Consider the following 23,287-nt stretch of genomic DNA (forward strand, 5'->3'; position numbering starts at 1 on the left):
AAGGCAACACAGATGATGAAAGAAAGATCTGCATCCTCATTTTTACAAAAGGGATTACTGAAGTATGACAAAGATAATTTATATTGAACAATAGAAATCCTCACTGTTTCTCAAAACACCAGAACCAGGATGCATCAAAAGGTCAGGTAGGAGAGTTCAAAAACAGAATATAAATCCTTTACCTATTAAACACTCCAAAGTCACAGTTTCCCATGAGTTCAAACAACCAGCTGAAGAAACTCAGAGCCACCACAAGCAAAGAAATGCCCAAGCAGTGGCTCTGGAAGCTGCAGTGACCTGCGGGTATCCCTGGGGTGAAGCTCTGCTGTGTGCCAGCCCATCCGTACACCTTTCCAGAGCCAGAGGGATGGGGCCAGGCCACTGAGCTGGGTGAGCCCCTGGTATCACCCACATCAGCCTGGGGTTGGTCAAGAGGCCTGAATTCCCTGGGAGGAAACTGGTGTCTGCCTGGGATCAGGAACAATGGTGCCTGCTGAAAGCCAGCCAGGAGTCCCCACTACTGCTCTCACACTGCAGTCAGGTTATCTGGGGAGCCAACCAGCCTTGACTGTCTTCACTCTCACCTGTCCCACCACAGACCAGTACAACCTGATCCATTGCTGAGCTATGGGTAAATGCATAGAGATGTTCCAAAAGGGTGGGGTCACCATCTGAGAGCAGAAAGTGCTTTTTGTGCTCCTGCAGTGGGAGTCCAGTGTGGTCACACCTTATTTAAAGGTCAGACACACTGGCCAGCAATGCCGGATGGAGAGCTACTTGGGAAGGACTCTGGGGGACCGAGTCTTCTTGCAACCCTGCACAAAACCCATTTGTTCACAACCCCAGGGCTGGCAGAAGAACCCAGAGTGTCCTTGGCATTGAGGGATGCACTCTGAGGGTGGCCGCAGCTCTCACCAAAACCAGCAGCATGAGGGCTTCACAAAATGCACCTATTTTGAGCAAAACCATCCTGGGTTCTTGTTTAGGTGCCTCCAGGACTCCTGACCCTTTAGTGGGCACTCAGGAGACACTGGGGCTCAGAGAGGTGGCCCAGCCCATCTGTCAGTGAGGTCAAACATCGGCTGCAAGACAAGAGACTCACCAGGACCCAGCTGCACAGGTCTGAAATCGCCCCCAAAGCAGCCCCTGTGGGTTATAAGGCAATGAGGACATGCTTCAGGCTGCTCCTGGAGCAGACCAGGAGGTCAGGATAATCCATGGAGCCTGTGGCATCAGAGCCAGGAGCACCAGCTGAGCCGTGGTGCTGGAATCTGTCTGGGAAGAGCAGGGCCAGCCCTGGGCAGAGGCACGGGAGCAGCTGGGGGAGCTGAGGAAGCAAAGCTGCCTGAGGATGTTGCAGGCAGAGCTGAGAGGTGTGAGGGGTTATTTCTTGATGGGAGATTCCTGCAGGAACCACAGACCTGTGCTCAGAGCACACCCACCTCCCTGGAGCTGGTGTGGAAGAGCTGTTCCTGCACCAACCACATTCAAAAGGAATCTGCATGGGGCTGACCCTCCAGCCTTCCCTCCTCTTCTGGGAGGTTTGACCACCAGAAGCAGATGGCAGCCCCAGTCCCACGCTGGGTGTGTGGTGGGGTGCACAGTGCAGGGAATGCTGTGCAACAGGGAGCACAGGAATGCTGCTGAGCTCCCCCACAACCCTCACTTCACTTCTGGCTGCTTGCAGCACAACCTCAAACCTCTGCAAACATCCACAGGCCAGAGCAGGGTCAGAGCCAGCCACAAAGGGCTCCAAACAAACAGAGCCAGCCCCAGCAGAGCCAGCACAGGCCCTCAGGGTAGCACTGCTGCCTCACCACCCCTTCAGCCAAGCTGGAAAAGGATTAAACTCATTTGTTTCACAGACTGTCTCCAGCTCAAAACACCTCATTACAGGAATTTTTGCAACACATTATCTTATTCATCTCCATCATGACTGTATCCTGGCAAATGCTGTAAGATAAGAGGTCCTGCCCTCTACAGGGACTCAGGCTCATATCCCTATCTCCACCCTATCTTTGTGCCAGGTAAGGTTTACATCTGTCCTTCCACAGGTGTAAATGGAATGCCCATTTCCAGAACGCCCCTGGCTGGCTGGACAGCTGTGGCTAAAGCTGATGCTTTGCTAACTGGAAATTTGTTTTCCACAGCAAGCACAGAACCTCTGAGCCAGCCTGGAGCGAGGTTTGCTCTGCAGACCACACAGCCAAAGTGATGGAGGGATATCCAGAGCCCAAGACAGGCCCAGGTGGGCAGAGAAAGGAGGATGTCCATGAGCTGGGCCTTCCTGGGGCTGGCAGGAGAGTGTCCCACTCCAGCACAGCTGTCCAGGAATATCTCAGTCCAGAGACATTTGGGAACTACATCAGTGATTGTCTCTACATGCAGCCTTCACACTCAATCCCCACAAGAGGCAAAGAAAGGCTGAGAAGGAGCACACAGAAGGTGGGAGATGAGTCCTCTCCCAGCCTGGCAGCTCCCTACCAGGGTTGACTTCGGTGCCAGAGGGCTCAGGCAGGGAGGCCAGCAGCAGCATGCAGAAGATCATGGTAGCAACTGGAGGTGCTGCACAGGGTCAGACGAGTCCTTCAAAGGCAGCAGCTGCCATCTACATCTCTGAAAGACAAAGCAAAGAGAGAGGATGAGTCCTCCAGAGACAGGACTGCTCTGTGTCATTGCCTCGTGACAGGCTGGGCAATCTTCCCTGCCTTCAAGAGTGCCTTTGACCTCAGCCCTGCTCATCACCAGATCAGAGGCTTAGAGAGGAACCAATGATCACTTGACTGTCTACACCACCCCTAAAGCTACCAGTGCAATCCATCTTCCAGGCCCTCAGCTGCCATGACTCCTGGGTGGATGGATGTACCCATTTAACTGCAATTAAACACACCCAGTGCAAAGTAATTTCTCCCTCATCAATACTTCCCTTTCCTTACTAAATTAACAAATAGTGAAACTGCAGCTACAAATGAACCTGGGCAGTCCAACCAGGCTCTATCCACCTAAACCTTGGCACCAAGTAGCCAAGCCAGCACCTTGGAACTTGCCACACAACTTTAAGATAATGGTCCAGAACAGGGTGAAAATAATCTCTCCCTGCATGTCCACACTGCTGCCAAAAGTGCATGTGCACTCACACAGGTGAGCACACTTCATTTCCTGTTTGGAAACAAGGAAAATAGCAAAAGCCTAAACACTGGCAGTTTCGTTGGAAAGCCATGATAACACCTAAAGGAACAGGTCAGATCAGCAGTTGTGTGAATTCTTTGTGCCCACATTCACTACAAAGAGCCTTGGGAGGCTCCCATCCTGGAGGATAATCTTACAGAAGGCAAGTTAGAGGCTCTGTCTCATAATGGAATGCCAGGAGAAAACAGAACAAATCAATAAATGTAAAGTTGCCTGGACCCGAAGGTGTTTGCTCAAGAATCCTAGGAGTTTTAGTAAAATGGCAACACTGAATGCTGGGATTTGTTAGTGAAGGAGGAGAGGCTATAAAAGGACCCACCATTGTGCCAGTGCATGCATGCATGCAGAAGCATCAGATGCCATTAGCTCAGAGACTGTAACAAAAGGCTCTCTTTTTCCACCCAACATAATTAAACTGTACAAGTCACAGCCCTGAGCTGCCATGGATACCCAAGGAACACAGCTCCTTAAATCCAAAGGTAAAACCTTTGGCTTGGGAAATCCCCCAGCTGCAGATTGCTGGACACCCAGAAGCTAAATCGGGGTTAGAATCACTGGAGCTTGCCCTGTTTTTATTCTCTTTCCTAAGGATATGCTACTGGCCATTGTCCCTGCTGGATTCCATCAGAAAAGATGGCTCCGAGCCTGAAAAACAACTGAGGGCTTTCTTGGGAAGGGAGCCAAACACACAGGCAGGAGGGGGAGCTAATGCTGGGTGGATGTGCCTTGCTGTGCCCAGCCAGGCAACCAAAAAATATCTTAAAATCACCAGGTCCCTCCTGCTTCAGCCACCTCCTGGCTCCCTACACGAGCACCCTGGCCAGGGCTGGGAAGGGGCTGTGATCCCTTGGCCTCCCCTGTGGTGAGCCTGTAAAAGCAAAGCACAAGCCCAGATCTCAGCAGAAGGGTCTGGTGACCACAGAAGAGGTTTGACCAAGCACTCTGCAGCTGTTTGTGCATCCCAGGCCATCCTTTCCTCCTGGAATGGAAGGGCTGCTGCTGAAAACCCATCGATTCCCACCATTCCAGGGCAGACTGCAACTCCCACAGAGAAGAGACTTCGTGCACTCAACAGGAGGGAGACTTTGTAAAGAAGTTTTGGGGCAGAAGACAGCCTTGATGGGTGTTAATTTATGCAGGTGATTTGCTAAGGTGTCCTGGGAGCTCCCAAAGCAGGACCTGCAAAGGGAACTGCAGAGAATTCAGCACTGGGGGAGACAGTCCTGCCACAGGACCTGAGAAAGGGACCTGTCACCAACACCAAGGCTTCAACTTGAGCCACCTTCCTGCAGGAGGTGATGGGAACTCAGCAGAGACCTGTCTGTGGCACTGTGGCCATGACCCAGATCAGCTGCACCATAGGGATGAAGTCTGGGATAGATCCTTCCCATGGGTGCCCAAGCTGGACCAGCCACTTGTTGGATTAAGCTTTTTTTGACCCAGAGATGGGGCAAGTGAGAGGTGTTTTAAAAACTTTTATTCTATTTTTAGTCTCATATGAAGGGTGAGACAATGCAGATGTTATAATTCACACCATCACAATCAGAAGTTAACTACTTCATAATTATAATATAAACATTTTTAACCTATCAGTTTTAATCACACTATGCTATAAATACCTTAAAACCAATCATCTAAAATTATCCCTCATGAGTCCTACTACAACACATCTTTCATAATTCTATTTCTCTAAAGTATCTAGTCATAGTTACAAAACTACCCTTTGAAACTTGTTTCTAGCTCCATTTCTCTCTCAACAGTATCTGCTTTATTCTTTAGTATTTCTAATTTAATATTTCTTATCTCAAAGTCTACATACAAATACATACTAAGTAAACTTTCTATCAAGTTCTAAGAATTTTCTACAAATTCATTTCCCACAGCCACTGACCAGAGCTTGTTGAGGAGGCCCTGGAAGGAGAGCAGCAGCTTGGAGACATGTCCCAGGTGACTGCTGAGCTGCAAGTTTAAAAGCTCCCCACTAGGAGCCCTCAAATGGCCAACGACATCACACACAGACTGCACACCCCCATCCTCCTCCAGAGCCTGGCAAACTGCGTGAGCTTCAAGACTCAGGCTGGCTCCACCAAAACACACAGGGATTTCTCTCTAACTTGTCCAGGAATAAGGGGAAGGATGGCTGGAAAGCACTGAAATAGGGACTGTGGTTAGATTGATGGCCCAAGCCCCACTGCTGGAACAAGAAAGAAATGAGAGCAGCCCCTGACACCAGCAAGTGTTCAATGCCTCCATTTCCCATCTGGTCCAAAAGCCCAGCAAAGAAGGATCAAGAGCAGGGCATCATCCATCCTCTGCCATCAGCACAGCACTCAGAGCCCAGCTGGCATGGCTGCAGGCATTGTGAGGGGCTCACCTTGAGACTTTACATGAGGACTTTCCTTTGACAAGTCTAGTTGTGCTGTGCCCCCGTCCTCTCAAAATGACAGCAGCCACCAATGTCACAGCAACTGAATAAATGCACCACAAGCAGCACCACTATCTCATCTGAACAAGCACCATAAGGTAAGTGTCCATTTGTTTTATGACACCTTTTGTACTGCCACAGAGCCAGTCACATCATTGAACCACCTGAACGGTGTGATAAGGATGTAAAATATCAGGAGGAAAGAAGGAATGAGGTGTGGGGACAAGGGAAGTCACACAGAAATGCACAAGCACCATTTCAGCTCCTGCCACTGAGCCAGCAACCAGCACTGGAGAAAAGGTACAAACTGGGGGGCACAGACAGGTGTAGGTACCACCCTGAGAACCAGGGGCTTCTCAGCACTTGATGGGCTCATGGACCTCTGCAAGTCCACAGAAATAGCATGGCTTGGGGGAACCGCAAGCCAGAATTGGAAGATGTGGCCATACAGGCCAGTCTGGCCTCCAGGAGAGGAAAGGAAAGCTCCAGAGCTGATCTAGAGCTCACCTGCCAGCAGCTCTGTGCCTACAAAAGCTGGCTTTGAATTGGGCCCTTGCCTAACGAGCATCCAAGACAAGCAGGATGAATCCTCTCTGGATGTGTCTCCATTGCTGACAGAAGAAAAGGCTGGTCTGGACTAGTCCTGTCTCCCCCAGTTTGGTACCATGAATTCTCACCTTCATATGTGGCAGAGGTGAACTATTTCCAGCAGTGCAGCCCTGCACAGGCAGCTGGTGCAGGGTCTGCTGGGTTTGTTTTTCCCACCACATTTGGTTCCTAGTGCTGGATCACTGAAGTGCCTGTCAGTGAGTCCTGGGAGAGGTGATGTACAGAGGGAGCAAACAATGCCATTTCTCAGCTCTCTCCACAGCAGCTGCAGTTCTAAGCAGGGTCAGCAAGAGTGGCTTTCACCCTCCAGAGGGTGAAACGTTTTGAAGAAGGTTCAGCCCCACTCAGGAGGAAAGAAGCTGCAGAAATCACTGTTTGAAGAACTACTGATACTGATTGGTACTGAGTCTCAATCTCATCCAGGAGTAGATTGGATTCCCAAGCTGCACACTTCCCAGAGCTAGGACACACTGGAATTACTACTAAATACAACCCTCTGTACAGACTGCTTGGGAATCATCTTACTAAGGACTTTTTCTGTGTAAATGGCTCAATACTTTTCTTTCAGCTGCATTAGTCCTTTGCTGTATTCATGCCTATCTTCCCACCCTGCCCACACATACACACCAAGTGCCAAAACTACAGCACAAACCTGAAACCAGTAAAAACAGGATTAGCAACATCCTCTGAGAGGCAAGAAAGTGTTAAACTCTGTTCCCAGGCCTGACTGGATCAAGTTGCTAATTGCTAACAGCTGGCTGCAGGAGAATAAAATCCTGTTACAATCATTGGGAGAGTGGAAAAAAAATCTACTTGTTGAAAAACTCAACAAGAAATGCAAAAGAGGGCACTTTTCCCCAATAAACCCAGCAGATACCATGCCTGAAAAGCCAGTCCATGCCTCCACAGAGGAGCAGCTGGCTGTGACCCAGGGCACAGCAAAGGCTCAGCAAGCACAGGAGGGAGCTGTTCTTCAGTGATGTGCATGAGGAAGGTGGGACTTGGAGCTCCTCCAGGCCCTGTTCTCCCTCCAGAGATCCATTACAAAGGTCTGGCATGTTTGCAAGCCTCTCTAGATCCCAACTGAAACAGGCATTTGTTTTAACTGGTTCCTTTGCAGATCATTACCCCGGAGTGGGACCTGAGGGTTTGCTGCAGGAATCCCATTCCAGATGCCCAGAGCCACGCCAAGAAACTCCACAAGACACAGAGTGTATCACACACAGAGCTCTGTGTACAACAGGAGGGGCTATCCCAAATCAAAGCATCCTAGAAGAGGTCCAGGAACAATCAGGAGGAGTGGATGGCATCTCCTAGCATTCCTAAAGGAATTCAATGGGGAAGAAGCAAAGCTAATAATTAGGGCAATATCTGATGCTTGAAGAAATAAGAGGCTGGGAAGTGTGATTTCCATTTTTCTGGCTCCAAAACAATGGTAGAGCATTTCTTTTTGCCTCAGAGTTAATCTGAGAGACCTCAGTCCCAGCAGCTCTGGTTTGGACCAAATAGAATTTGGTGATGAAAACGCTTAGCAGAAAGAATTCTGATCGCTTTTAAAAATGTTCTGCTTAGTTTACAATTCAAATACTGGCACAAGACTGAAAAAACAGAGCAGGGCTGCTGGCCAGACAACATGGCCACCCACTCCAGCAGAACTGCTGGAGGGTGAAGGATGGACCAAGGCATGCTGCTTGTGCCAGAGCCCTGTGAAAAGAAGGCAACACATTTCCCCCCAGGTGAACTCAGTGTGCTGCTCTCTCCCTGGATTCAATCAACCAGGCAGCAGTGGAGAGGTCTCTATGTGACACGTGGATGGCACCTGGACAAGCCAAGTACCAACAGTGACACCAAAATTCATTGTGTCAGAGTAACAGGGGAGCTGGGCAGGGTCAGCAAGATCCTGGCATGAAGTGCAAGGCTGCAACAGGAGATTTGGGATTTAGGCACCAACAGAGGTGGTCAGAAAGAGGAAAAACCCATTGCAATGTTGGGAACACAGTGGGGGACATTGGGCAGAAATAGTGACGCCTCTAAGTGATGTCCAGAGAAGCAACAAGGCTGGACAGATAAAAGCAAACAGATTTTAGGTGAAAGGGTTGGGTTAATCAAGATACATGTGAGAAGTGAGAGGAACAGGGAAATTGAGACAGGAATAGACTCCAGCATCATCTTAGAGATGGCATTGGGAGACCTCTCACAAGAGACAGGAATGTGGGACAAAAAGGACAACATTCAGGAGTGGCATTTGGGGTGGGGACACCACAGAGCTGAGTCTGAGGCAGTGGCAGAAGAATGGGAACACCAAGGTCTGGGTGTACTTTGTGGTCACCCTCTTGAGAGATGGGGATAGGCCTGCCCTGAGGCTGAGAAGGGTTTGAGCCTTGTTTTCCATGTTCTAGCCAAACATCTTCATGGAGTTATGAAGAAAGTGACACCTCACTCCTGCTAGATTTTAGGAGAAAAACAGCATTGCAGTCACCCACACCACAGCACGTAACACGGGGAGGAGCTTCTGCCCATGAACTCAAGCATGAGGCAGTGCCTCACCTACAGCCCAGAGAGATGCTGGTGTTTCTGCACAAGACCAGTAAATCCTCCAGCTTTTTCCCACTGCCTGTCAGCCAGTGGGCTGTCCTCAGTTTGTGAAACTGCCCAGAGCACTTCTGTCACAAAACCAGACTTGGGGATAAATGAACATGCATTAAATGTAATTTAATCCCTCCAAGTAGCAAGGCCAAAATAAGAAACCATTAGAAAGGTAAAGCCAAAGATAAGGAAATGCAAATTCACTGCACCATAAGGTGGGTTTTAGCTCAGCTAAACCAAAACCAAAGCTTCCCCATCAACCCAGGGCAGAGGAATTCTGTGCTCATCTCAACCATGGAACCTGGAAGCTCTTCCCATGATCCAGCCAGACCTGCCAGGGCCCAGCTCAGGACATGGCCATTCCCCAGGAGCCCCCCACCCAGCAGCAGGGGCAGGGGAGCCTCCAGCACACCCTCCAAAATACACGTCCCCTCAGCTGCAGAGGCTCCAGTTCCCAGCTCCAGGCTTCAGTACTGCTGTTTCTGTAGGACAGAAGTGGCAGGAAAACAAAATTCTGCACAAACCAGCAGCTCCAAGTACCTCCCTTGTCCCTGCCCAAGCAGCAGTGTCCCTTACTGTCCCTTTCCAGAGCTTCCTTCCCACTCTGACAGGCCCAAAGAACACTCAGCACACTGATATTTTCACTGCTCTTATACACTGGCATCTCTCTCCAGCTTTTTTTTTTTTTTAACAATCCTTAAAATACATCAACTAAAAGTCAGCAATAGTTCTCTCAAGACCTTCAATCTTCCACTGCAAAGTCTCACATAGCAACCATCCCCACGACATGTTAACCACAGAGATGACAGATGGGGTATTAAGAGCACTCAATCTAAACCACCTTCCTCCCTCCCTGTTCTCAGGGGGCTCCACCATAACCTTTTACTTAACTGTGCTCTAACTTGCACTCAGAAGGAGATCAGGTTGCTGAGTCGCAGAATTATTTGGGCTGGAGGAGATCCCCAGGAGAGCATCTAATCCCAGCTCCTACTCCAGGCAGGGTTAGCACCAATTTCAGAGCAGCCTGCATGGGGCTTTGTCCAGCTGTGTCTTAAAAGCCCCCAAGGATGGAGGCTCCCCCCACCTCTCTGGACAAACTCTCCCACTGCTCAGCTATCTGAAGAAGGAAAACTTTATCCCTCTTTATCCCAAGGCAGAAACTCCTGTTATCTCATCTGACAATCACTGTCAATCCTCCTGCTATGCACCTCCTTGATAATCTGCTCTTGGGTATTCCAGAGCCTCCTTTTGTCCCAGCTGAACCCCCCTGACTCCATCAGCCTGCTCAGGGAACCAAGATTCAGTATTAATTTACTTAATATTTTGTCCCACACTTCTCCTCGGTGAGACAGAGGCTCCCCCCAGGCAGTGAGACAGCTCTAGTCAGATTTTGCCATGACTCCCACTGGCTTGTTCGCAGGGAAACTAAGGAATAGCCGAGTTTGTTCCACACTGATGTCAGAGCACAGCTCCTCAGCCCTCTGCTTACGGAGTGCAGGGATCACATTCCCACTGGTGACTATTTTTGAGGGGTATCAGGTGGCACTTTCTAAATCAGCCCGCTGAACACGGTGCTGACCAGCAACAGGGAGACTGAGATCTGCCACCCTGGCACAGGGCAAGGGCAGGGCTGGGGATAAGGATCAGAGCCCCCCACAACTGCCCAGGTGGGTGTTTCTCAGCTCAGAGCCCACCAGCAGTGCTGAGGCAAGCAGGAAAGCATGAAGGACATGCCAGGGATCAGTCCCTGCCCAGGAGATCCAACACAGTTGGATCTCAAAGCAAAGCCTCTTCTGCCTGCTGGGAGCAGCAGCCTTTGGTTGACAGTAGGATTTCATCCCTCAGGATCCAGGTATATGATGCCAATGCAGCTACTCTTGGCAACCAGTGCAAGAATCTCATTAAACCCACAATTTGAGGGTTTTTTTTTTTTTTGGACATGATCTGCTTTCCATCAGAGCACCGGGATTGCTGAGCATGCTCCTTTAACGTGACAGAGGTTGGTCTCCACTGCCCGCTGGTTACCTGCTCCCTTCTCCATCTTAAAACACTGCTACAACATTTATGTTTTCCCAAACTTCTGGAACTCCTTTGGTCTTCCCAGATTTATTACAAATTGGCAGCCAGGATTCAGAAAGCTGCTTTGCCAATTTGTTTTAAACAAACAGGTTTCAGCGTTGCTCAAGTTTCAAAATACTCTGAAATGTTATCTTGGGTTTAACACCCTCCCTGGTTACCAGTGCAATGGGAGGTATTCTGAGAGAATATCATCCAGCTTCTCCACAAAAATGGAAAAGAAATGTTTTACTTCTCTGCACTGTTATCAGCAATCAGTTGGGTTCAACCTTTCCTAACAATATAAGCACTGCTGATGAAATTTATTTTGTTTTATAGATATTAAAATATTTCTCACTGGCCCGTGATATATTTGCTGTACTTTTTTTCAGTCATCTTTAGCTTTCTTTATCAACTGCCTACCTTCAAAAATACCGACTTTACAATAACAGGTCCTTATCTACAACCTTTGTTTTGCAAATTGCTCATAGTTGAGCCTATTTAAAAGCTAAAACATGATTACTGGGGAAAGCTCCTGGCAAAAGCAGAAGAGAAGCAAACTCTTGCATAGACCTGCACTTAGTACCTGAGAACTGCTGATTTTTGCAAGGGTGGAAGCCAAATTCTGAGACAGTTCAGTGAAAATCAAACCAGAAACAGGATTTTGGAACATCTACTAATTGAGTTGCCCATCTAGTCTCCCTCAAACCACCACAAATGCTGATATTACCAAAAGCTACATTTTATGAGTTTTGCAATTTCTCTTCATATTTGTAAAAACAAAACTCAGAGCACCTGTAGCTGGCAAACAGCCCCTGCCCTTTGCTTGAGGAGCGCTATGGGCTCTGCTCCAGTGGCTCCAAAAATATGTTAATAAAAATGAAGAGCCATGCCCTACAGCCACAGGAAGGTACCAGACTTGAAGAAGCTTTTCCAATATCAGAAAGAAGCATAACTTATCATCCTTCACTGCATTCCACAGACTGCAATAACTCCAAATACCAAAATGCAGTGAGTGGGAAGTGCTCCAGCCCTCCCACAGCACCCCAGGAGCCAGAGGGGACAATTCTGGCTGTGACCTCAGCGGGTACCATTTCTCCAGAGGTTGAGCACAACCTCCAGCCAAGGCAGCCCCGTCTGGGTACACACAGCTGTTGCATTTGGCTTCAGCAAACTTTGTTTACGACCCAAAGTGGTTTTAAAGTTTAATTTATGAAGTGCCTGGCAGAGATGGGAGCAGTGAGTGGCAACACTCACACATCACCTGAAACACAGCACCAAGCCTGGAGACTCCAGGGAGGATTTCCAGGCAGCTCCAACCATGTTGCACTGGGATTGCTATTTACTGGTACAGCTCTGCAAGATAAAATTTAACTGCCCATGTACGGAGATGAAGGTATCATTAATTAAACATGCCAGCAAAATATCTGCCATGACTAGAGACAGCTCAGAGAAGGTCTTTGCTTACCACAACATATTTCAAGCAATCAAAGCAAATGTTCTGTTTATAAACAAAGGAAAAGCCAAGAACACAGAAAAAATCCCGAGCAGAATTTCACAGCTTGGGCAAGGCAGAATGACCAATTCTGATTAAATTTTCTCGAGACAATAAAAAACAGAAGCCCACAGAGACGTAATAAGATTTAGCAATTATGCACAAGGCAGGTACAAGTATGAAAATCATGGTATTGTTTGAGGCAAAAGCAAGAGAAACAGCAGAGATGAGAAGGGAAAAAAGAAACACGTAAAACAATGATGCCTAAACCAAAAAAAAAAAGGACCCCATTTACCTCTTTTCCATATTGAAAATGAACTGAAATTAAAAAACAACAAATTAAAACAGAGGAAATGAAATTCCACAGCATACCATGTGCATTGAGCCTCTGGGACATATTGCCACAGAGCAATGTGGGAGTAATTCAATAAAATATTGGAAGTAGATCTCCATAATAAGAACATCTGCAATTCCATTAACAGAGTGAAAGCACATTGAAGACAAATTTTCCTCTAGCCAGGCACAAGCAAACCAGTAACTAATGTGACCAGAGGGTTATCTCCTGCAGGGGCAGGTTATTCCACAGCTGGCTGCGCTCAGCTCTGGGGCTTTCCTGGGCCGGTGATAAGATGGGTGCCTGAGTAGGTGGGCTGTGATCCCAGCCAGTTTGGCAAGCTCTGCCTCTGTGGATAGAGATCACATTTCAATTTTCAGCAGCTTATTGTGCAGCTTCTCAAAAAGAGAAACAACACTATCCACCTTTTTTTTTTTTTTTTAAGAGATTATCCTCTGTGACACAAAAAGAGCAGATGAAATTTCAGCCAAACCTATTAAAGAAATACCTGTGGAGCAGTGAGCAACCCTGAACACTCTTGGGGAAAACACAACAATTTTGGAAAGTTCTCAGCACCTGAAAAAATGGGTTTACTGAGGAAATAAATAAGATTTTATCTGGAGGGGCTGCTACCAGAGAGCCCCATGGTTAACCCTAACAATGAGGATTCTCAGGAACACCTTCCTGCATTTTCATATTCCCATGTTTCAGGGTAAACGGGAGCCCGAGAAAGTTTAACAGTGACCAAAATTGCAGTAGGTGCTTCAGGAGGGGCCAGGGTCTGCCTGTCCTCAGGAGCAGAGGTGAGAACACAGGAATGCTGCCCCACAGAGCCCGTGTGGGGCAGGAGCTGCTGCGGCTCAGGAGCACATTCCCTCATTTTCTTACTGCCCACAAAAACTTGTGGCCAGCTCCAGTTTTCCACATCTGTCCCAGCCTCAGCCCTGGCAGCTCTCAGAGCTCCAAGCCTGCCCACGCTCCCCGAGAGCCCCAGAAACCACTTGTGCCCAGAACCCCAGCCAGCAGCACGTTTGTGCCCACAGAACACCCTGCGTGTCCCAGAGGTGCCCAGGCACACATCCCTGAGGGAATACACACCATTTGGGAACCCTCCCAGAGCTGTGGGAGGGAAAATGGGCTGCAAAGAGCCACCCTCTCCCTACCAGGCAGAAGAGCCTTCACCTCCACAAACCCCCTCCACCACTCCCAGCAAACCTCCAAAGACTTTATCCAAGGACAGAAACAGAAGGGGAGAGAAGGGAGAGAGCTGACACCATGCTGAGAGCCAGGTTAAGCTGGAAGGACCCTACCTGCCTCTGCCAGGGTCTGCTGAGCACAGGGAACAACTGCTATGGCTCTTTGGAACTCCACAGGTTGAGCCAGGCTGTAGTTTCGACATTCCTTGCAACTTTCCACCAGTACACACATGATATGTTCAAACTTGAGTAACTCCTCCCTCCTCCCTCCCTCTGCACACACAGACAGGCCCAGGAGATGGCCCTGCCTCTATCATCCCAGTTCCTATAGCAACTCCTGACCCAGCAGATGGAAACAGAGCTGTTTTCTAGGCAAATCTGCCTTCTTGGATTCCTCTGCTCTTCCCTGCTGTTGGCCCCTCCTTGCTCCAGTGCTCTCCCTGGGGGCTGCTCTGCTGGCACCTGGCCCAGACTTTGCCTGGAGGAAGGCCAAGCTTTGAATTCATTTAGTAAAACCACAACATAAAGCAGCTCTCCTGCTCAGGAAGCAGGGCCCGTGTAGTCCCAGGGGCAGGCCAGGCTGCAGAGCCAGCCTGCACCTTCTGGCTGAGCGCAGCTGCCCGTGCTCGGCAGGAGGATCCCGGCAGGAACATCACCACTGCTCACCCTCATCCTCCCCTAGCCTGTGCCATCCACGAGGAAAGGTAAAAAGAGACAGAACCAGTCGTTTATTAGCAAGTCCAGACAACAGAATTATTATAACCCTGAGCACTGCTCAGAGATTTGGACTTCTGCTTCCAAAGTCTTTCCTGGAAGAGGGAGAGCCCAGCTGTGGCACCAGGGCTCTCTGTTCATAACTGCTCACCCCATTGCTGTCCTCAGGTCAGGGCCCCACAGGAGTGGAGGTGACCAATGCAGCTGTCTGAGAACAGCACATCACATTCAGTACCTTTTCTCTAAAAATACACAAGTGAGGGAAAATAAAGAACTCAAACCAGGCTGTGGCATTTCAGGGGAGATAATTACCAAGGGTGAGAGTGGGAATGTCATGAGCAGGTGGCTCCATGGTGACAGGACAAGCAGGACTGCAGCAGAACACACTGAGCTGGGCACAGGGCCAGCAGGTCTCTGTGAGACCACCCAAACCCAGCACAGGGGCTACAAAACTGCTCTTGGGTGGCACAGCCCTGCAGAGCCCTTCCACCCCCAGTCATCCTTGCCCACATGGGCTCTGCTGCCTGGCCACTGGAGAGCCCTGGAGGGCACGGCAGGATGGGACCACACTCACGTGGGTGAGAAGGGTGCTGGGGCTTGAGAGGAACCTCTGAAGGCACTGGGGTACAACCCCAGCAGGAACGAGGGCAGCACAGGGAGAACAGAAGGAATGTGCTGATCCTGCCTGCTGGGAAATGCAGGTGCCAGCCTGCCTCCTGCGAGGGAGCTGCTCAACAAGGGAAGGGCTGCAATGTCTCTCTCACACACCTGGCAGGGGTAGGACTCCTCCCAGAGCCAGCATAGCCAAGGTGGGAAGTGATGCCAGCATTGTACAGGACTCACAGGGACTCCAGAGCAGGAGGGTGAAGAGAGGGGACAGCAGCCATCCTGCAGAACCGCACAGGCTACATCAGCTTCCAGCAGGAATCCCAGCAAAGCCTCTACAGAGCAGCAGGTATTTTGGGTATCCCAAAGGAATAAAGGAAGCAGACATGAAACACACTGTGCCCAAACTACGTCCCAGCTGGAAGATGCAGTCAGATGCCACCTTGCTCACATTTTCCTCCCTGCCTCCCTACCCCATCCCAGCCACAAAATCCACCTCTGGTCTGAGAACAGAAAACGATTTTTTTTTCCCCCATGGTAATATTTCCATGCATCAGTGAGTTATTCAGCACAGAGGGATGGGACAGTCCCTAAGGCTCAAAGATGGTTGGGACATGACCAGCAGTAGGGTGGATGTGGGAAGACATCAGATCCCTTTTTGCCTGCTCCAAAAGGGTGTTACTCATTCTGATAATGCCCTTCCAAGGCACCCTCCTCCCAAAACAAGGATGCCTGCCCTGAGGATACAATGGTACATGGGAACCAAGCTGGATACAGGCCCCTGGGGTAAATTGGGACCAAACAATTCCCTTTGCAAGACACAGGGCAGACTGTGGCAGCAGGAAACGCTGGACATCCAGGAACAGGGAGTCCAGGAGTGGCACCAATAAAAGCATCAAAGCAGATTCATATCACACAAACAACATCAAGGGTTTAGAAAAAGCTCCCAATTTCCCTGTGGTGCTGGGAAGAGCAATGGCTCAACTCACAAACAGATCTGAGGAGCTCCTTTCCCTGGGGAAGGACATTGCTGTGGAGGCACAAAACACTGCTGGAAAACTGCTGACCTTGCAGTCAGACTCACTTGAGCAGTTCAGCACAGAAAAAGGCTCTCTGCTGGATGCCCTCTGAGATGTAACTTGATCCCACAGTACACATCCACTAATCAATCGAGGGATAAAGCAAAGCAGAAAACAGTCTTTTTTTTTTTTTTTTTTTACTGGAATGAGCCCAAATATGCACAATAACAGATCCCACTCAGAGCTATTGCAAACTCAAGTACTGGGGAGAGTTTTGCATCTCACATCGCAGAGGGAGCATACTTCTGCAATAGCATCATTGCTTCTCAAATTGGGTATTTGAGAGACTTCCTAATGACCTCATAGCAGCACATGTGACCACTAAGTCATCTTCTCAAAGGACCAGGAATAACATCAACAGACCCTGTTTTGGTCGTGCACAGGACAGCTTTCCTCAGCACAAGCAGGTTCCTAAACAGTGAGGGAGCAGAAAGGATCAGGACCCAGCTCAGGCCAGAGCTGGCATCATGATTGTTTCTCCAACAGATTCTGTTTGGCCTTGGAAAAGATCCATCCAATTAAAAGATGAAGACCCATTAGCACATACTAAATTCCACATACAAATTTAGACACAAAAGCTTGTTTATCCCAATGCAGGCCAAATTCGTTGGGTTTAAGGCATCTATATGATAATGTGAATCCCAAAAGTACTCCGAAGACATTCCAAGAGATAAGAGGTGAACTCATAAAACATGAAATAATGACTGGAAAGGGTTTCCAATTTTTTTTTCTTCCAGTGCTTAAAAATAACCCGCTATGCTGAGCAGCAAAGTAGGAATTTGTAGGTGATGAACTGGTGAGCTGATCACATTGGGATGGGGAAGTTGCCTTTTGTTAACCCAAAGCCATCCCCAGTCAGGTGGCACTGGAAGAAATAAATGAGTGAACACCTGTAATTATGTTAGCACTGAGGTGAAGGCAACTACACAGCTCAAAGCCATACTGTTGGTCTTGAACACCTGAGGAGATCCCTCCTCTGTACCCAGCACAAGGCTTCTGCAGATGAAAAGTGACAAAATCCCACTGTGGAGATGTCAGGAGACCTGCACCAGACAACTTCCCCAGTTATCAACAGTGATATGGGAACACGCATCCAAGCAAGAATAAGGAACATCATCAAACAGCACCCAAGAGCTTCTTCTGCCAGGTCTCTCCTGCAGCAGCAGCACAAGACCCACAAAACCTCCTGTCCCTCCCCAGGGGCTCTGCTCCATGGGCCTTACATTCCTTGCCTCCCACCCAGCCCAGCTATGGCAGGACCTCCACCTGCCTTAGCCCAGGAAGGTTCCAGCAGGATCTGGTGATCCTGTGAGCACCAACAGCTCCTGTCACACACGACCAGGACATCAGTTAAGTGGCCTTGGGCTAAACACAGACACAGTTGAGGAGCACAGGAGGCTAGACCTGCACAATGTTAAAGGCTTTTATTCTTTCAGTGAGAGGTGGTGAAAGCCAACTCCTGCCTTCACCTTTCCAGGAACTTTTGATGGAACACAGAAGCCTGCTGTGAAAGTGCCCTGTTTACACCCTGCAGCCCTGTCCTGTTTTTACCCAGAGTGAGTGTGTTCACTCCCACTACCCCATGAAACATCTGCTCAGCCCAGCTCTGCTGGAATCATCCTTCCACTGCAAAGAAATCCACTTCCAGCCATAAACCTGGGAAAAGAGGGAAGTGGGGCAGAGTTTGGCATGAGGAGGAGGGCAAGTTTGAGACACGACATCTTCCGAGAAATACGGACAAACCACCTCTACATACCAGGTGCTGACTAGAGCTGCTCTGCAGGGTACCAGAAGGCTCAGAGCTGACAAGACAGAGCATGTGGTGACATTACAGACACCTGATGTGGGACACACCTTTCCCAAGGGGTGCAAAACAAGGGCTGCAAGGGGAGCACTTACCTTCCACCTCATTCTGCCCACCCCGTGGCCAAGGACGGTTTTCCTGCTCTGAAGGGAGATGATCTGAGTCCTTAAGAGGGCAAGTAGCAGAGCAGAACTTTATCTCTCAGTCACTTCCCAAATCACCAGGACAACCTCTGGCCCAGCCATGGGACAGATACCTCCTCATGTCCCCAGCTGATGAAGTTCTGCAGCTGTGCCAAGCTCTCTCTTTTCTGGGCACACTTGGCAGCTGCTCAGCAAAGCCCTGTCCTGCTGGAACTCGGGAGCAGAGGCCTCATGCCATCACAGCTCCCTCTCCCAGGAGTCAGAATGGCTGGGGAGGTGGCAACAGAGGAACAATGACTCTTCCCCAGCTCCAAAAATCTCTCTCGGAGCTTTAATGTTACCAGGAAAGCTCCAAACAGGAGCAGGCTCCCATTTGCCCTCTGTTTGAACAACAGGTCCCCACCGTAGGCTGTCTCAAAGGTGAGGGTGAGGAGGGCTAACCCCAGGTCAGAAGCAGAGCAGTGAGCTCAGCTCAGCTTCACTTGCTGCAGTGACAAAGGCCCAGAGAAGACGTCACCCAGAGGGCTGAGCTGCTGGCACAGAGCAGGGCTCAGCAAGGATGCACTTGTAAACACTCTCCCTGGCCATCGCCGCTGACGCAACCACGAGAAAGGGGCAGAGAAATCCATTATGTGCAAACAGACATCCCTCCCTATCCCTGGACACCGGGACCAGCCCAAGCAGGACATCTCCAGCCTTCCTCTTGTCTGCCTGTTGAGCCAAAAACCCTCTGGCATCCTGCTGCAGATGAGAATCACTGCCACATTACAGAAGGGCTCAACTCCCATAAACCAGAAAAAAGCTCTGGGGTTTTGACTCCTAATCCCTGGAAGAAGTTGGTATATTCAGCAGGCACATGGCCTCTTTCAAAGCTGGCCTTTCTTCTTGAAGCACTAGGTAGTATCTAACATCCTGAGCATTATCTTTCACATGTTCCTCCCCACCACAGCAGCTGGCAGCTCTTTTTGCCATCATCCCTGTCAGGAGCTTGGTGCAAGGACATGGTGTAAAGTGTTCTGACAAGCAGAGCTACACAGGTCCTGGGACTGCTGGGGACAAAGTCCTGCTGTCTCTCTTACAGTGATACTTCTCCACATCTCTTCCTCCCTCCCAGAAGTTTCCCAGATAAATCTGTGTTGTCATATCACATCTCAAAACTACAAGCTGCAGGGATCTGAGGAGACCAATGTCTGAGTAGTGATTCCACATCCAGCTCAGAGAAAAGCTAATCAGCATCCTTCACCAGAGATTTTATTGCAGACACATGGAAAACAACAGCAGAAAAACCAAAGCAAACCATAAGCACTGCCTGTAAGCTTCATCAAGGAGGAACAGCACGAGAGAAGGGAGAGATTCAGCACCAGCCATGTGATTTTCCCAGCAAGGGACACCAACCCAACTGAACCATGGAATGGGCAGAGCTCAGCTTGTGGCAGCAATGCCACTACAGCTCCTCCCCAGCAGCACACAGAGACAGACTTCTGCAAAAATAAGTGGTGCATGGAAAAACTGGTGGTAACAACAGAGCTGTCAGCCAACATCAGCCTGTCGCTGACGCCCCTGAAGCCCTTTACAGCTGCTGCTCCAGGACCCTCTGGCCACACAACCCCAAACCTGACCTCTGCACTTTGGACCAGAGTGAGCACATGGAGAGCAGCTGACAACAGTGATCCTCACATTTCTGTGATTCCTCAGCAAGGACCCTTATCTTCAAATAACCAGAGCACGCAGAAGCCCATGCTCCCAAGCCCTTTTGGTTGCCCTTTCTGGCATAGAAACAAAAGGCAGGAGCAGTTCAGATGTGCAAGATACCAAAGGGCCCCTCCACAAGTGAGAATTTGTAACCCACCCAAGGACACTGCTGCTCATTCACAACACCAGACTCATCCTACACAAGGACTGGTTTGCACTTAACAGGAGCACAACACAAATCTCCAGAGCATATGGCAGTGCCAAGACAAGGACCAGACCACAGGAGCTTTCCTTTTCAGTGCCCATGAAGCATTCATATAATTCCTGTTGCACGAGAGGATGCACAGTCCAGGGATCCAGAGTCTAGCAAAGAGGCCTTGGCTAGGGAAGCTTCCACCTCCTCAGCAGCTCTTTCCATCCCAGCCATTTCCCTTCCAAGCAAGGCTTCCTGGCTGGAGCAAGCACGAGGGGTGTTGCAATCCACAGTTCTGTCTGAAGAAATCCAGCCCAGCCCAGACACAGCAGCAGGCCTGGTCTGGCCTGACTACGTGCCATCTCTGGACACCCAGTGTGTCCAGAAGCTCGTGGCACGTTGGAAGGCAAGTTTACTCCTCAGATGTAGATAGTTGTTCTGCTCCCTTTAACACGCAGGTCCACGATGGGTAACTCAGATGTGCACACACTCATCTCATGGGGGTTTTTCTGAAATAAATGCAGCAGACTCTAGGGAAAATCCTCTCCCTCCCATGGCAAGGGGCTGAGGAGGGTGGATAAAAGGCAACTGTGTGCCTTGTGCATGTGTGGCCACAGTCTGGGCAGCATCAATCCCACACTCGGCCTTGGGGCGAAGGATGCTCAGGGGTGCTCATCTTGTGCCTCCTGACAAGCCCAATTCCAATGGGAGAACACCCATGAGCTCATTGCAGCAACAGGACATGTCCTACAGGCACTGCTTCACCTGTAATTCACACAGGAAAACCACCTGACAGGACCCTGCCTTTTCCTGCAGAAACAGCACGAGGGTCTGCTCATGTTTCCCATGTTAGCATGGAAAAGGATTCAGATCCATTACACATTACATTAACCCTACTGGGACATTTTCCACAGCTCACTTAAATGTTTTCAAACCTGTAGGATGAGGTCATTCCAACCTAAATGCATAACCCACTCTCCGAGGTGGTTCACTAGGTATAACTTCCAAGAAAAAGCAAACAAAAGCTGATCTGGTGTGATACCCTGCTCCATCCCCAACATGTTTGAGACTTGGCCAGACAAAGCCATGGCTGACCTGATCACTCACATGCTGGAGACAGTCCCACTTCAAGCAGGAGGCCAGGCCAGAGACCTCCAGATATCCTTTCACCTGGTGCTTCCATCATTCTGTGGCAGCAAATGAGAAGAGGCAGAGTAATTACTGCCAACAAGGAAGGCTTGCATCGAGTTTCTCTGGAGTAATCCTTCTAGATAATATTTAAAGCTTGGTTAGCAGAGATGTCGGCACTGACACAATGAGGGCTAATTCTGTACTGGCAGGAATACTGGAGTGCCAGGATCTGAGCCTTGATGTATTGCACGGGTCTCAAACAGGGTCAGCACACTGCATCACACTGCCCTTGCACAAATTGACACCCACCACAAGAGAGGCCTTTTTGGAAATTTAACTTCATGCATTCAAATATAATAGCCTGCAATAATCCAAGAATACAGATTAAAAGCCAGACAGCCAATAGCTCTCAAGACATTAGAAACAACTAGAAAATTCATTTCCCAGTGTAAGTCTTTACTCTAGGGAGGTCTGCTGCTATTTGGTGTCCTTCCAGTGCTGGGAGAAGGCCAAAAAATGCCGTAGCAGAGACTGAACCACACTAATGGGTGGGTTCAGTCCTTGGGAAGAAGGCAGAGTGTCTACATGAAGTGTAGTCTGGAGGGTGATGGGGAAGCAGCTGCTGGCACTGAGATGAAAGAGGATTGCTGGTCACCAGAGGAACTGCCATTGGTGCTGTTCCTTCCAGATGTCCACCCATGGTGTCCACATGACACTGGCCAGCAAAGCTCATTTTCTCAGAGTAAAGCCCTCTCCAGGTTGCCCCAAAACATAAAAGAAACATAAGACTGCTGCTAGCCTATGCAGACAGAAGGCATCAAACCCATGGAAAGAGGAAGGACACTTTGTGAAGTTATTAGAATAATATCCATCACAATCCAGAGAAATGCAAAACACATACATTTAAAAACAAAAAGTCCACAGGATGAATTCACAGCACTGGGACCCTCATTCAGGGAAAAGGGAGGGAGGTCTGTATGGCAGCTCTCCTGGTCTGATTTGTTCCCTTCAGCAGCACAGAGGCAGCACCTCAGCCCAAACAACAACAGGGCATTGGAGGCACATTCCCGGCACCCCCAGCTCATCTCCACTACAAATGCAGAAATGAAAGATAAACATTCCTGGAAGATCACATTACCCAGCATGAAGAGATGACAGCTTCTCAGGAGCAGCAGAAACAGGCTGAGCTCAGTGAAAAGCTCATCATAGGCTGACATCTTCCTATTGGAGAATACTGATACTCCAGCTATTTCTGCTACAGTATTTAATTTTTTTTTAACCTTTTGACAGGCAGAAACAAACAAGCACAAGTGAAATAACATAACAGTAATCGAGATGGACAACAAAACCTGACACTTGGCTCATTTAGCCTCCTCCATGGGAGGGTAACACAAATGATGGACACCACGACCAAATGATAAATGCAACAAAAACATGCACAGACTCTCATTCTTCTAGGGAAAAGAAGAGCTGCAAAGGCAGTGTGCTCTGCAGGCTCCATCTCTGTATTTGCTTGTTCTTGAGCAGCTCTTCGTTACTGATGGGTGGGACGTTTTAACACCTTAAATGCTATTCCCAGAGAAACCGAACTAACTCCTCGTTTTCAAAGCACAAATTTGTCTAGCTGGAAGAAAATACCCCGCCCTATTCCTCTGGCCTCCAAACTGCAGCTGGCAGCCTCAGGACACAGGACAGTCCTGGGGAAGAAACACAACTGTTTACTGTGTTTGTCTGTCCCTCCCCCCTCCCCCCGGGCACACAGGAGCTGATCATCTCCGAGCCATCTCCTGACAGGAGCTGACTTGTTCCAGGTTCATTGCGCGCCACAGCTCTGCACTGCAGAGCTCTGCAGACAGATTTGGGCACAGCACCCAAACATCAAGAAAGAAGAGTCACATCAGGTCAGGAGAGCATCATCCATGCTGGGAGCACTTCCAAGCAAACACCCAAAGCTGCTGCATTAGGAGAAGACAGGCCCCAAATCCAAATTTCGGAATGACTCCACCCAGTTTAATTCCTTGGTCATGCATTCTGCA

The 23,287-nt window shown here is 49.2% G+C and overlaps 1 protein-coding gene across 5 annotated transcripts in view; it reads right to left on the reverse strand.

Annotated features, from left to right (window-relative positions):
- Positions 1-23,287, reverse strand: part of LOC128817555 (discoidin domain-containing receptor 2-like) — a 57,610-nt gene that overhangs the window by 27,825 nt on the left and 6,498 nt on the right. For 3 of the 5 annotated variants that reach the window (XM_053996148.1, XM_053996146.1, XM_053996149.1), the window contains exon 2: positions 2,485-2,616. In XM_053996148.1, the coding sequence (XP_053852123.1) occupies positions 2,485-2,548 (64 nt within the window). In that variant the 5' untranslated portion in view covers positions 2,549-2,616. Of the gene's footprint in view, positions 1-2,484; positions 2,617-14,003; positions 14,071-23,287 lie in introns of those variants that run through there. The other 2 variants (XM_053996147.1, XM_053996150.1) reach the window with 2 other exon arrangements.

This window comes from Vidua macroura, chromosome 21 (assembly GCF_024509145.1).
Source record: "Vidua macroura isolate BioBank_ID:100142 chromosome 21, ASM2450914v1, whole genome shotgun sequence".
In the NCBI taxonomy this organism is placed as follows: domain Eukaryota; kingdom Metazoa; phylum Chordata; class Aves; order Passeriformes; family Viduidae; genus Vidua; species Vidua macroura.